Genomic DNA, 14,359 nt, shown 5'->3' on the forward strand with positions numbered 1-14,359 from the left:
GTTTAAGAAGGCAAGTCACCATCACCTTCTCAAGGGTAAATAGGGACGGGCAATAAATGCTGGACTAGTCAGTGACGCTGAAGTTCCACAAAGAGAAATATTGTCCAGATGTCAGGTTCCTAGACTGTCAAGAACTTTGATTGATTCTGGTGAGATTTCTTAACATTCAGGTGAAATAAAATGTGAGAGCCACAAAGTTACCTCCATATGGAATGATTGAATTACAAGATTTTCATGTTCAGGATACATGTTCAATACTTCCAAGTAAGTGTATTCTTCATCCACAAATGTAAAAGATTTTGCCATAAGCAAAAACTCAGGGAATCCACCTCTCTCTATCCAAACCTAACTGGATATATCTGAACAACAAAGATCCAACAATAGCAGACAGTAAGAAACTAATCTATACATGCTGCACAGACTGTTTTTAGAGGTTTTATTGGATTAGGCGTTTAGCGTCTGACCGAGAATTGGTTCCTCAGAATGTATTTTCTCCTGTGTTGATCGAAGAACACTGCAGTGCTCCTATCATCACTTTGTTTTGAGATTACCAAACTTAACATTGACGAAGGAATGAGCTTGCCTGGTCTAGCTGGCTATGTACTAACATGAAGGATGTGTGGAAAACTACCTAACGCATAGTGAGGGCTGTTGTGCTGGAGTGATAGTGTCACTAGCGAAGAAAACTAGGTTCAAGTACCACCCGCTCCAGCACTGTGTAGTAATGTCCCCGAATAGGAGACAGTGAGGTCTGCAGATGCTGGAGATTAGAGTTGAGAGTGTGTTGCTGGAAAAGCACAGCAAGTCACGCAGCATTTGAGGAGCAGGAAAATCAACATTTCGGGCTGGAGCTCTTCATTTGGAATAAATATTGTTCATGATGAAGGGCTCTGGCCCGAAACATCAATTTTCCTGCTTCTCAGATGCTGCCTGACCTGCTGTGCTTTTCTAGCAACACACTCTCAACTATGTCTCTGAGTAGGTTGATAAGGGAAAATATCTGTCGTTTGAAGGGGGATGCAAAGGAAGGAAATAATGGGTTGTGGTGGACACAGGGTGGGAGTCACTATTGGAACCTACTAAACCAGCGCTGGTTAGTATTATTCCATCTGGGATCAATTCAGTGGGAGACTTGAACAGATTGCATTCATGGATTCTGAAGGGAAAGGAAGACACAGTGACCTCAATCAAACTGCATTGACCTGAAGCCCATCCCAGGAGACTGAGAGACATTCCTGAGCGTGTGGTGTTGTCTCTGCATTGATCATCCACTGACCAGCTCCTTTATTATTGCACAGGCCACCATGTTAAGACCGGCACCTGTGAGGTAGTGGCTCTGCACAGATGCTGCAATAAGAACAAAATCGAGGAACGCTCCCAGACAGTGAAGTGCTCCTGCTTCCCAGGCCAAGTAGCAGGAACAACTCGTGCTGCTCCTTCCTGTGTTGATGGTAGGTTTGCCTTCTGCTTTTTAACGAAGATTGACTTGGGCTATTTTTTTTTAATGCTTCCCTTCTGTACCTATCTGAACTTTATTCAATTTCTGTTTTCTTTCAATGTTGCATGCCTTTACAATCAGTTGGTTTGAAAGTTATAGTGCTTAATGAGATAATTAGTTCAGCAGTGCAAGAAAAACCCAAAATGGAGTCCATTTGTTATACTCAGATGGAACACTTGCTAAACTATATTTAAAAGGGATTGTTGCCTCACCTTCAATTTTCTGAAGGTCTTGATTTGCCAAAGCAGCTAGGAACAGAAGTAACTCGGTCTATTGAGGATATGGTGGTGGAGTGTCAATGCTGATCCAGTTATGTCACGCTCATCCTCTGGGGGTGTGGTTTCAAATCCCGCTCACCCAAGATAGAATTTCAATTCATTAAAATAAATCTGGCAGTAAAATGAAAGTTAGTCTCAGTGCGGTGACCATTCACAGAGCTTTCCCTTTCTGGTGTGGTGTGAGTGATGGTGGGAAAATACAGAGAAATTTCCATATCACGAAACGTTTTTGCAATTTTCCCTTCAAGCCTGAAATGGCAACTCCAGAGTCTTGCCATGGTGTGTCAACGATCTTAGTTCCCTCTATTTGCTTTTATTGAAAGCTCCAACTTGCCTTGTTATTACACCACTTCCAAGTCTCTCCCTCCCCAGGGAAAATAGAGAAGGCTTAGTAATAGGGTCATGGTAGAAGGCTGATCAAGTGACTGGAGGCTGGTGTCCAGTGGTGTACCACAAGGATCAGTACTGGGTCCCTTATTGTTTGTTATATGTATAAATGATACAGATGAAAATGTGGAGGGAATGTTAAACAAGTTTGCGGATGACACCAAGATTGGTGGGGTGGTTAGTAGCAAAGAAGATGGTTGTAGGTTACAAGAAGATATAGATGGATTAGTCAGATGGGCAGAGCAGTGGCAGATGGCATTTAACCCTGTCAAGTGCGAAGTGATGTACTTTGGAAGAAACAAGATGAGGGAGTATGTAATGAATGTCAGGACGCAGGGTAGCTTAGAGGAAGAGAGGTGTCTTGGAGTAATTATTTGCAGATCCCTGATGTTGGCAGAGAACTTGAATAGGATAATTATGAAGGCGTATGGGTCACCTGCTTCCAACAGTCATGGCGTAGAGTATAAGAGCAATGAGGTAATGCTGAAGTTGTACAGAGTGTTGATCAGGCCACAACTGGAGTACAACGTGCAGTTCTGGTTGTCTCACTACAAGAAGGATGTGATAGTACCAGAGAGGGTACAGAGGAGGTTCACCAGGATGTTGCCTGCGATGGAGTAATTGAACTATAAGGAGAGACTAAATAGGCTTGGATCGTTTTCTTTAGATCAGAGAAGACAGATGGAGGACATGACTGAGGTGTATAAGATTATGAGGGGTATGTCCAAGGTGAATAGAGAGCAGCTGTTCCCCTTGGTTGACGGGTCAATCATGAGAAGGCATCGTTTTAGGGTTGGGGCAGGAGAATCAGAGGGGATTTGAGAAAAAAACGCTTTCACTCAGAGGGTGGTGGGAATCTGGACTGCACTGTCTGGGAGGGTAGTGGAAATCTTACAAACTTCAAAAAATATTTGGATGAACACTTGAAATATCATAAGATTCAAGGATTTGGGACAAGTGCAGAAAATTAGGATCTGTGGTAGTTATTGTTGGCACAGGCTTGATGGGCTGAAGGGCCTTTTCTATGCTGTAGATTTTGATCATAAATCAGACAGCACAAGTTCCTGACTTGTAAGCCAAAGCGCGTACATCGAATGCTTGACCCAACCATCATGTTGCTGCTCCTTCACAAGGTCCCTGCATGCTCCATGGTTACCATCGCCCTGGAGCCTGGATCCACACAAATCCACAAGGGCCAGCCATCAGACTCACTACATCTTCATGCCCACTGTCAGATCAACTCACACACTACTTCAGCCTTTCAGTACCTTAGGGGTTCAGGGACACCTATGACTTGCATGCTCCTGCCAGATCATGCAGGGAGCACACACGTATTTCATGTACCATTGCCTTACTAGCAACACCAAGATCCATTTGAAGAATAAAGGAAATGACTAATGCTGGTAAAGAGGTGGTGGCCTGAGTTTACCCATCACTATCCATTTGGCACCAAAGTGGAACACGAGAGGCACCACGAGAGGTCAGGTATTGAATTAGTCCCCCATTGTTGCAGCTAAAGCAAACACAGAAATACAGAAAGTAGGAGCAGGAGGAGGCCATTCAGCCCTTCAGGCCTGCTCTGCCATTTAATATGATCATGATTGATCATCCAACCCTGTTCCTGCTTTTGTCCATGCCCCTTAATCCCTCTAACCCTATAAACTATATCTAATTCGTTGAAAACTTGATGGTTTGGCCTCAATGGCCTTCTGTGGCAGAGAATTCCACAGGCACCCCACCCTCTAGCTGAGACATTTCTCCTCATTTCAGTCCTAAATGGCCTATCTCACATCCTTAGACTGTAATCCCTGGTTCTGGGTTCCCTGGGCGTCAGGACCACCCGGTCTGGTCCTGTTAGAATTTTAAAGCTTTCTGTGAGATTCCCCTGTTCTGCTAAACGCCAGTGAAGGTTGCCCTATCTGATCCAGCCTCACTTCATACATCAGTCCTGCCATCCCACCTCTCCCTCCATAGCCAGACCATCCTTCCTCAGATAAGGAGACCAAACCTGCACACAACACTCCAGGTGTGATCTCCCCTGTACAATTGCAGCAAGACATCATTGCTCATGCACTCAAAATCCTTTCAATACAAAGGCCAGAAAACCACCAAGCAATTAGCCTCTTGATTTTCAACCAGCTGCCCAGGCTTTTTTCTCTCGTTTAGCAATTAACAGTTTGTTAGTCTTCTATCAATAAAAGGTATCATTTCCATTCATTATTAATAGAGCTTTTCCTTTGAGACAGAAGTTTCGTTTAAATGGGGAAGATAAACATAGCTTCTTACTTACTGTCTGCAGGTTATTATGGGTCCATCTACTAAGATCCCTATCAAAGGAGAGTAAGCAACATACATTTTTTTTTACTGAGTTCAGGATATACTTCCCTGGCTCAGGGATGGACAGGAGGAAAAATCTAAACAGAATATTTTGATCATGTTCCAGATAGGATTAAAATAATTTAGCATTGATTATTTTAAGTCCTCTCTATCATCAATCCAGCTGTGTTTTCTTGAACATTTGGCCAAATCACACACACAATCATTTCTCAAGTGAGTTGCATTAAAAGAGCACCCAAAACAAGGATCTGTTGACTGGGACACAGAAGTGAAACGGTACAGATCAATGGCTTTAAACGCTGAATATCTTTTGGAATTTGAAGATTTGTTCACTGTCAAAAATATATTTTCATCTCTCAACAACGATTAATTGTCAAAAGTAAAAATGATGCTGCAAATAATTATCAGAAACCGAGCCAGCTAATCTCAGTCAGGGAGGATACGGCTGTCCAACTATTCTCATTTAGAGTTATACAACACGGAAACAGGTCCTTTGGCCCACCTCGTCCCATGCCAACCAGGTTTCCTAAACTGACCTAGTTCTATTTGTCTCTGTTTGGCCCATATCCCTCAAAACCTTTCCAATCCTTGTACCTGTCCACATACCTTTTTAAATGTTGTCATTGCACCCACCTCTACCAACTTCATCTGACAGCTCATTCCATAGACACACAACCCTCCATGTCAAAATGTAGTCCCTCAGGTCCTTTTTAAATCTTTCCCTTCTCACTTTAAAACAATCCTCCTTTAGTTTTGAGCTCCCCTAACTGGGTGAAATAACTCCACAGGGGCTAGTATCCCATTACCAAGTCACCCTTTATTTACACAGGGAGAGTCCTTGACAATGATCCAGCTCCCTCAGAGCACGCTTTCAGAGTGAACAGAACCCCTGACACTCCTGTTTATATCTGCCATCCAGGGCTCCCTGATTGGACCAGATTATCAGCCCGAATCAGGGAAGTCATATTCTGTGAGATCTATCTGGCTGACCTCATTATATTTACGACACTGGGGAAAAGTCCTTGCCTGTTTATCCTATTCATGCCCCTCATGATTTTATAAACCTCTATAAGGTCACCCCTCAGCCTCCGACGCTCCAGGGAAAATAACCTGAATCTATCCAACCTCTCCACATAACCTAAACCTTCCAGTCTCGGAACATCCTTCTAAATTTTGGGCTGAAGAGAAAAGTTAGATGCTTAGTAAACCATTTTGGAAAAGTTTTCATGCTTGTTGGAGGAAATATTGTATTTCAAATGGTCACTGAAAATACAACTGCATTAGAAATAGGGTTAGAGTTAACTTGAACCAACTGCAGAAGCAGGTCATAGATGGTAATAAGGTGGGTGACTGCTAAGGTAGGCTGGTTAAAGGTCTATTTATGTTCTCTGCATCTTAATCCCATCTGTTTTGGAAAACTTTAGGCCTGCTAGGCTGCACACCTCAACATCGCACCTCACTTGTGGGGTGAGGTCAGTGTTGAGAATATGGTGCTGGAAAAGGTGCAAAGGGCTTATCAGGAATGAAGGGCTAATGCCCGAAACATCGATTCTCCTGCTCCTCAGATGCTGCCTGACCTGCTGTGCTTTTCCAGCACCACACTCTCAACTCTGACTCTCCAGCATCTGCAGCCCTCACTTTCTCCTGGGGGCAGTGTTGGTAAATGCCAGATAAATCCCAGACCTTGTATGTTTACCTCGCACCCAGAGTTGGGGTTGAGGGCAAATGTGGTTAGGAACTTGGGGAGATGTGGCAGCTCTGGGGTTGACAGGGAGTGCTACCAGGAATGGGATGTTGATGTTTGGGTGTTCCCCGACACAGTGAGGTGGAATCTAGAACCCATGGTCAGAGGATTGGCCTTCCATTGCCCTGTTTAGCAGAGGGGAGGAATGGAAATGAAAATGTCTGAATGGCTGAAATGAGGGGGTCTTAGAATGGGTGAAAGCTAGTGAGGGAAGATGTGTCATGCGGTGGTGGAACATTAAACTCAGTGGGAGGCAAGTGGAGTAGCGGAGGGAGACTGAGTGTGAGGTAGCAGAAGGAAGAAGATGGCATTACTCCTGGCACAGCAGAGAGGGTCAGGGTCATTGACCTTCTTGCAGCTTTGCTGGACATTTCAGCAGACCATGGAGACCTCATACACCCTTGGTCTAGCATGGCAGCATCTGGTGTTGTGGCTTCCTCTGACAGTCCTGGGGATAGAGGGCATCCTGTCCACCAGGGCACTGTTGGCTCTTGGTGGCACCAGTTTTCCCTAACCTGCCATAGCTTCTGTGAGTGTATGCAGTCATAGTGGGCAGCTTCTAAATGCCAGTACCTGTCCGGGTGCACAATGGCACTTCCATGACAGGGGCTGGGAGATAGTTAAAGGAGAGTGAGCAAACGTTGATAATGTGAGACGAGTCACTCAGCCTCATGGAGGGAGCCCCTGCTAAAACCTCCATGAAAATGGCACTTTGCCAAAGTAAGGGGAGATTCGGCCCATTGCTTTGAACCTAGACCATATGACCTATGAAGCAGAGCAGCGCAGCAGACAATTTATTGAACTCACTGACAGCTTAGGCTTGTCTCTGATGTTTGTAAGCATCAGACATTTAAGCAGAAATTTTGTCCCCTTCAAAAGTATTTATATCTACTCCAAACATTTGTGACTCCCATACTGCAGGTTAAGATCCTTGGAACAGTAAATTTCTGGGCTGTTCGAACTCAGCACAGCTCAAGTGCTCCTCTGTGTTCAGGTCTGCCGGCTGTAGGACTCAGACTCCACATCCTTTCCCCACTGGCAAAACAAATTGAATCTTTCAGAAATGGTGCAGGGTGAAACTTACACCACCAGACCCTGACTGCCACTTTTAATTCTCTTGTGAATTTTTCCCTGATTCCATAAAAAGCCTACTCCATGCCCCTCTTTCTAGATTTGTGAGGTACGGGAAACAATCAATCAACATCCAGCCTGATAAAGATATCTCAGGGTTTCATATATTTTGGTGAGATCACCTCTCATTCTTTTAAATTCTAGAAATTGTAGACCATTCTACTCAATCCCTCCTCACATCCCCTTTTCATCCAGGGATCCAGCTGGTGTACCTTTGGTGCATGGCCTACAATACGAGTAGATCCATCCTTAGGTATGAGGTGGCTTGGTAGTTCAGTGGTTAGCACTGTTGCCTTATAGTACCAGGGACCTGGGTTCAATTCCAGCCTCAGGTATCTATCTGTGTTTTTGCATGTTCCTCCCGTGTCTATGTGGGTTTCCGACAGGTGCTCCAGTTTCCTCCCGTTATCCAAAGATGTGCAGGTTAGGGTGGATTGGCCATAGAAAATTACCTAGGGTGTCTTTGGATATGCAGGCTAGGTGGATGGGCCACGGGAAATGCAAGGTTAGAGAGATGGGGAAGGGGGATTGGATGCTGTTCAGAGACTCAAATGGGCCAAATGGCCTACTTCCACAATGTAGGGATTCTATATGAAGGTAAAGTTGTCTAGAAATGGGAAGAAAACTGGAAGCAATGTGTTATGGAGGTGTACTGTACCTTTAAGAGAGTTGAAAAGATGAAGAACTGACAAAGTCCTGAACAAGGTAGCAATGGAACACTTGGTCAAAACAAATGGCAGTAGCTGGGTTGCTATAAAACAAAGCAAATTTAAATTCGGCTCATCTGTTTAAATTATGCCCCAAGATACCAAAATCCAATCAAATTTGAATTTAGTATTTTGGTAATATTAAAATGAATGAAATGATCCGATGTTTTGGGGTATAAAACTGGACATTTTGAACAGTTGGAGGAGAACTGCCAAGCCATCAACTGCCAGCACAACAGCTCTCTGAGGGGTCCCTGTCTATAAACTTGTGCAGCAGAACATCGAAACTGACCTGGAGAGAAAATCTACAGAGGAAAATCTACAAAGGACAATTGGCAAAGCTGACTAGTTTTGAAATGTGATTTTTTTTTAGTAAATGTTAACCGGGGATTTTTTTTATCGGACCAGTATTATAAGAGTGGGAGGTAAAAGATAGCTTTAAGAGAAAGGAGTTGTAAATAGTTGTTTAATGTTCTCTTTTGGATTTAAAGAGTAAAATTTTACTTTAAATAGTGACCTCTGGGATAGTTCTTTGCCTCTCGGAATGTAACAGATTACGGTGCGAGGTGCGCTTCTCTGTGTGTCGGCTGTAAAATTAGCAGAGGGGTTTACCCCGTGCAAGTGTAACAAACATTCTCCATTGAATCGGAGTGTAATATGCCATTGACTTGTGTTTGTCCTTTGTGGGGAAATTAAGCTGACACAGTGTTGTTTGATATTGAACCAGCCTCAATAGTTTTACAGAAATGGTGGTGTCAGATGCAGCCATGCCTGGAAGGAGAGGAATGTAAAGTCTTGCCTGATCGCACAGGTTGGAGCTGTGCCTCTGGAAATAAAGTAAAAACAACCAAGGTAAGTCAATCATCTTTCCAACCAAAGAATATTTTAATTTCAGAATGTGTCTCGTGTTTGATTAAAAAAAAAAGGTGGCATTTTTGGATTGCCTGCTTTACAGTAACAAATGACTTTAACTTGAACTGCATTTATACTACAGCTGGTGGTTGGAAATTGGTAGGGGTTCCAGCCAGGTAAAACTCCGATTTACACCACCTCACTGGAACTGCAGTTCTCCCTCTCAGGAGAGAGACCTCCTCAGATGCCAGTTCTAACAACTATCTGAACATTTAAATCAACTCCAGGTAGGTTCACAAAGTTGTCTAAGCTGAATTGGGTGGTGCATTGGGTTTGACATTGGCCTTTCACCTTCGACCCCGTGACCTGGATTCAATGGCAGCCCAAACGGATCAATCTCCGTCTGCTGAAGCCGAAATGGGCTCGCACAGTTTGAATCCAGTGTATAGAGTGTGCAGAGATTTATTGCTGTTTTACTTTGTTTTGAAGTTAAATAGGTTGTTCTCCTGGTCTCTGAGACAGGATTCATCACTCAAGCAGCAACACCCAAAAAAGATCAACTAGACAGTTTATCTCATTGCTGTTTGTGTGACCTTGCTGTGTGCAAATTGGTTTCTCCCTAGGCAAGCACCAACAGTGATTACAGCTCTAAACTGAATGTGGAACACTTTGAAAATGTCCCAAGTGTGTGAAAGCTGGTAGATAAGTATATATAAAGACATGCTATCACATCCCCCTTGCCAGGTATCAGAAAGATCGATGACCTAATTTAACATTCTCACAAAAGAGCTCATGTATAAAAATTGTTCCACTGGTGCTGTGCAGTAATGGGTGCAGTGTATTGATATTGAGCTGAAGAATGTGGTTTTGAATTGGATAGTGATGTTTGTGTCGAGATTAGCACGGTGCTGGAAAAGCAGAGCAGGTCAGGCAGCATCCGAGGAGCAGGAAAATCGACGTTTTGGGCTAAAGCCCTTCATCAGGGCCTGACCTTCTGTGCTTTTCCAGCACCGTTCTGATCTAAATTCCTGATGAAGGGCTTTGCCCGAAACATTGAATTTCCTGCCCCTTGGATGCTGCTTGACCTGTTGTGCTTTTCCAGCATCACTCTAATTTATAATTAGACTCTGATCTCCAGCATCTGCAGTCCTCACTTTTGCCTAGTGATGTTTTGTGTCTGGTTGTGTCACATCTGATACCTTCTGTTGGATTGTTCTGCTCGGAATAGGGAGGAGATTTGAGAGTAGTGTTCAAAATCATGAGGTGGACAGACGGTGTGGATAGCAGTCAACTATGCCCATGAAGGGTAGGGTCAAGAAACAGATTTAAAGCAATTGGCAAACAAATCATTGGGAACGTGAGGAATTTTGTTTATATGCAGTGAACGGTCAGGAACTGGTATTCAGTGGCTGAGAAAGTGGTGAAGGCAAATTCCATAAGAACATAAGGTAAAGGAGCAGAAGTAGGCCATTCTGCCCATCGAGTCTGCCCCGCCATTTGATTATGGCCGATATATTTTGCAACCCCATTCTCCTGCCTTCTCCCTGTAACCTTTGATCTCTTTACGAATCCAGAAACTATCTGCTTCTGTCTTAAACACACTCAATGACTTGGCCTGTGCAGCCCTCTGCAGCAATGAGTTCCAAAGGTTCACCACCCTCTGGCTGAAGAAATTCCTCTTCTCATTTCTAAAGGGTCACCCCTTCATTCTGAGCCTGTGGTCCTCGGGTCTTAGTTTCTCCTACTAGTGGGAACAACTTCTTCAAATCCCCTCTATTCCCTCTCTGTATTCTGTAAGTTTCAATCAGATCCCCCCATATCCGTCGAAACTCCATCGAGTACAGACCAAGAGTCCTCAACTGCTCCTCATGTGACCAGTCCTTCATCTGCCTGAGCATTCTTGTAAACCTCTCCGCACCCCTCCAATGCAGCACATCCTTTCTTAAATATGGGGCCCAAAATTGCCCCCAATATTCCAAATGCAATCTAACCACAGGCTTATGCAGTCTCTGCAGTACGTCCCTGCTCTTATATGCTAGCCCTCTTGAAATGAATGCTAACATTGCGTTTGCTTTCCTAGCTGGCAGCTGAACCTGCATGTTAACCTTAAGAGAACCCCGAACTAAGACTCAGTCTAGGACTGAACTAGGGTTCAGTCATGATTTCAAGGATAAATACTTGAAAAAAAAGGAGAATAGTCAATCGATAGGGAAAGGAAAGGGAAAGTAAAGTTGCATTCCTATGATCTTGATGGATTGAATCACCTCCTTCTCTTTCCCTTCTTGATTCAATAGATAGAGCAATTATTCCTCCTACCCTATAGCCCTGTCCCCATTGGGATAGGGACACAATTTCAGGATAAGTGGCAATTCATTCAGAACTGAGTGGAAAAGAACCTTTCACGTTCACAGTGTGAATCTCCGGCATTATATATCCCAGAGCATTGTAGGTGCCTTACCATTCAATATTAGATTAGATTACTTACAGTGTGGAAACAGGCCCTTCGGCCCAACAAGTCCACACCGCCCCGCCGAAGCGCAACCCACCCATACCCCTACATCTACCCCTTACCTAATACTACGGGCAATTTAGCATGGCCAATTCACCTGACCTGCACATCTTTGGAGTGTGGGAGGAAACCAGAGCACCCGGAGGAAACCCACGCAGACACAGGGAGAATGTGCAAACTCCACACAGAGAGTCGCCTGAGGCGGGAATTGAACCCGGGTCTCTGGCGCTGTGAGGCAGCAGTGCTGACCACTACCGTGCCGCCCAGTGAAGAGAGCATTATGGGAGCAGTCAGGAATGGGAATTGAGGGAGAAAATTGGCTGTGATTATTTTAAATGGCAGAGCAGGATTGAGGGGCTGAATGCTCTACTTCTGTTCCTCTTCCTTATGTTCTTATATCGAGGTGCCCAATGATTCCGGATCAGACAAGCTAAGTCTGTGCAGATATTACTTCAACGGTTCCATTTGTTGTGAGTAACTTTCTGCTTTTATGAGGCATGTCTGGCTTTTAAATCATAAATTGCACATGACAATGCCTGTTTAACTTGGGATGTAATCTCTGGACCAAACCGAAGGTACTTTCTAATATACATTTCACTGAAGATCCTGCACTGCAATCACCTCTGTGCCCCATCTTGTACAGACAACACCCGTGTCCAGATGGAACAGCTGATGCAGTTTCTTTCTGTGTACTGTCTGCTATTCTCACTTGGCTAAATGCTCTACCTCAGCACTGAAACAGTCAAAGAGGCAGCTTTTCATGGTATTTGACAAATGACCTGCTTCCTCATGCACTCTAAGTATTGGTCGTCACCTCAGGAATGACTGCATTCTCACCAGTCAGCAGGAATCAGATGCTGTTTTGAGAAAATCAGAGTCCACTGAATGATTCATTATTCAGAGATGTACACTAGGACTATGCACTTCCAAACCCAGCACCAGAGTTTCTGTATGTTCCTGTTTAGAGTGTCCCAAAAATTATTTGGATGTTAATCTTGTGACGTCACGTTACAGTTGTTCAAAGATGAAAACCGAAAGAGCTGCAGATACTGTAAATCAGAAACAGAAACAGAAATTGCTGGAAAAGCTCAGCAATCTGGTAGTGTGTGTGGAGAGAAATCAGAGTTAATGTTTCAGGTTGGGTGATGCTTCTGAAGTTAGGTCACTTAACCCAAAACGTTAACTGTGATTTCTCTCCACAGATGCTGCCAGACATGCTGAGCTTTTCTGGCAATTTCTGTTCTTGTAAACAGTTGTACAAAAATTTGGTGGAGCCGCATTTGGAGTACAATGTATAATTCTGGTTGCCCTGCTATAGGAAGGATGTTATTAAACTGGAAAGGGTGCAAAAATGATTTACAAGAATGTTACCGAGACTGGAAGGTTTAAATTATAAGGGCAGGCTGGGAGTTTTTTCACTGGAATGGAAGAGGCTGAGGGGTGACCTTATAGAGGTTTATAAAATCACAAGGTGCATAGATAATGTGAGTAGCTAAGTTCTTTATCCCAGGATAGGGGAGTTCAAAACTAGAAAGCATTGGTTTAAGGTGAGAGGGCAAAGATTTAAAAGGAACTGAGGGGCAATTTTTTCATAAAGAGAGTGGTGCATGTATGGAATGAGCTGCCAGAGGAAGTAGCGGAGGTGGATACAATTACAACATTTAAAAGGCATTTGGACAGGTGCATGGATAGGAAAGGTTTTGAGGGATATGGGCCAAATACAGGCCAAATGGGTCTAGTTCGGTTTAGGAAACATGGTTGGCATGGATGGGTTGGGCCAAAGGGCCTGTTTCCATGCTGCATGACTCTACACCCTGTCAGCCACATTAGAACAAACTGCTGGGACATGGGGGACTTGAACTGGGACTGTTTGGCCCAGAAATAGAGACTACCACTGCGTCACAAAAGGACTGACTCCTCTGTGAATGCCCATCAGCCGCAGATTATGAAAGGTAATGAATACGTTAGTAAAGCTGATTTGTGAATACGGGCTAACTTACACCTCTACAACATTGCCTGTCCTGCTTAGGCTCATCTGCTGCTGAAAACCTTATCATTATTTTGTTACTGCTAGGTTTGAGCATTCCAAAGCCTTTGTTCAAGTCCCACCTGCTCCAGAGGAGTGTAATAACATCTCTGAACAAGTTGATTAGAAAATAATATACTCTTGGCCAGCTTCCTATACTTTACCCTTTGTAAACCTGCCATCATCCAGAACTTGGCTGCCCACATCCTCAATCAAATCGAATCCCATTCACTCATGAATATTTTGCTCACTGGTTTTTACTGAGTGCCAGTTGAGCAATTCCTCCAGTATAAAATACTCATTCGTCATTACAAACCCCACTGATGCCAAGGCCCTAAGCTCCTTGTTATGTGGGACTGTGGAACCACTCACAGCTGGTAATTGGGGCAGCTCATTGGCACCAATCCACTTCCTATTCTTTGAGAATGAACCTTCAACAAGGTAGGCTGCCCCTAATGGGTCATTGTAGTGAAAACAAAATTAAACAGTCAAAAAACGTTTCAAATTAACCTGTTCAGATGTGCAATGACACACTTCTGTAACACAGGGGATTTGAACTGGGACTGTCCATCCTAAAGGGCAAGGCACTAAGCACTGGACCATAACAGCATTGACCAAGCCAGCTTTTGTGGCCAAATATAGGGGCCTGTTGAATTATCTGTGGTAGAGTTTAGACACTAGAGATTCTTAACAAGTTGTAGTTTATTTAATGATATCAATAGGTACAATTAATATTGTCTGGTTAGGCACACTTCCAGCTATCAGGAGTCAGGTATTTTATATTTGTCTCTGATAGCACCTTATGTAAGACCATTCCTCTGCCCAAAGACTATGTGACATTATAAGATTAAGTAGAGAGCTAATGGAACTTTGACACTTACTCTGTCAGA

General features: G+C 43.8%; 1 protein-coding gene across 5 annotated transcripts in view; it reads left to right on the forward strand.

The window, feature by feature from the left end:
* Window positions 1–14,359, forward strand: part of LOC140457995 (chemokine-like protein TAFA-2) — a 360,212-nt gene that overhangs the window by 316,139 nt on the left and 29,714 nt on the right. For 4 of the 5 annotated variants that reach the window (XR_011953426.1, XR_011953425.1, XR_011953427.1 and 1 more), the window contains 3 exons: window positions 1,299–1,451; window positions 8,810–8,934; window positions 9,077–9,221. Coding sequence is in view for 1 of the 5 variants with exons in the window: in XM_072551923.1 (XP_072408024.1) it covers window positions 1,299–1,451; window positions 8,810–8,934 (278 nt within the window). In the remaining 4 variants the exon portion in view is untranslated. The remainder of the gene's footprint in view (window positions 1–1,298; window positions 1,452–8,809; window positions 8,935–9,076; window positions 9,222–14,359) is intronic. The other variant, XM_072551923.1, reaches the window with a different exon arrangement.

Source organism: Chiloscyllium punctatum, chromosome 32 (genome assembly GCF_047496795.1).
Source record: "Chiloscyllium punctatum isolate Juve2018m chromosome 32, sChiPun1.3, whole genome shotgun sequence".
NCBI classification, from domain to species: domain Eukaryota; kingdom Metazoa; phylum Chordata; class Chondrichthyes; order Orectolobiformes; family Hemiscylliidae; genus Chiloscyllium; species Chiloscyllium punctatum.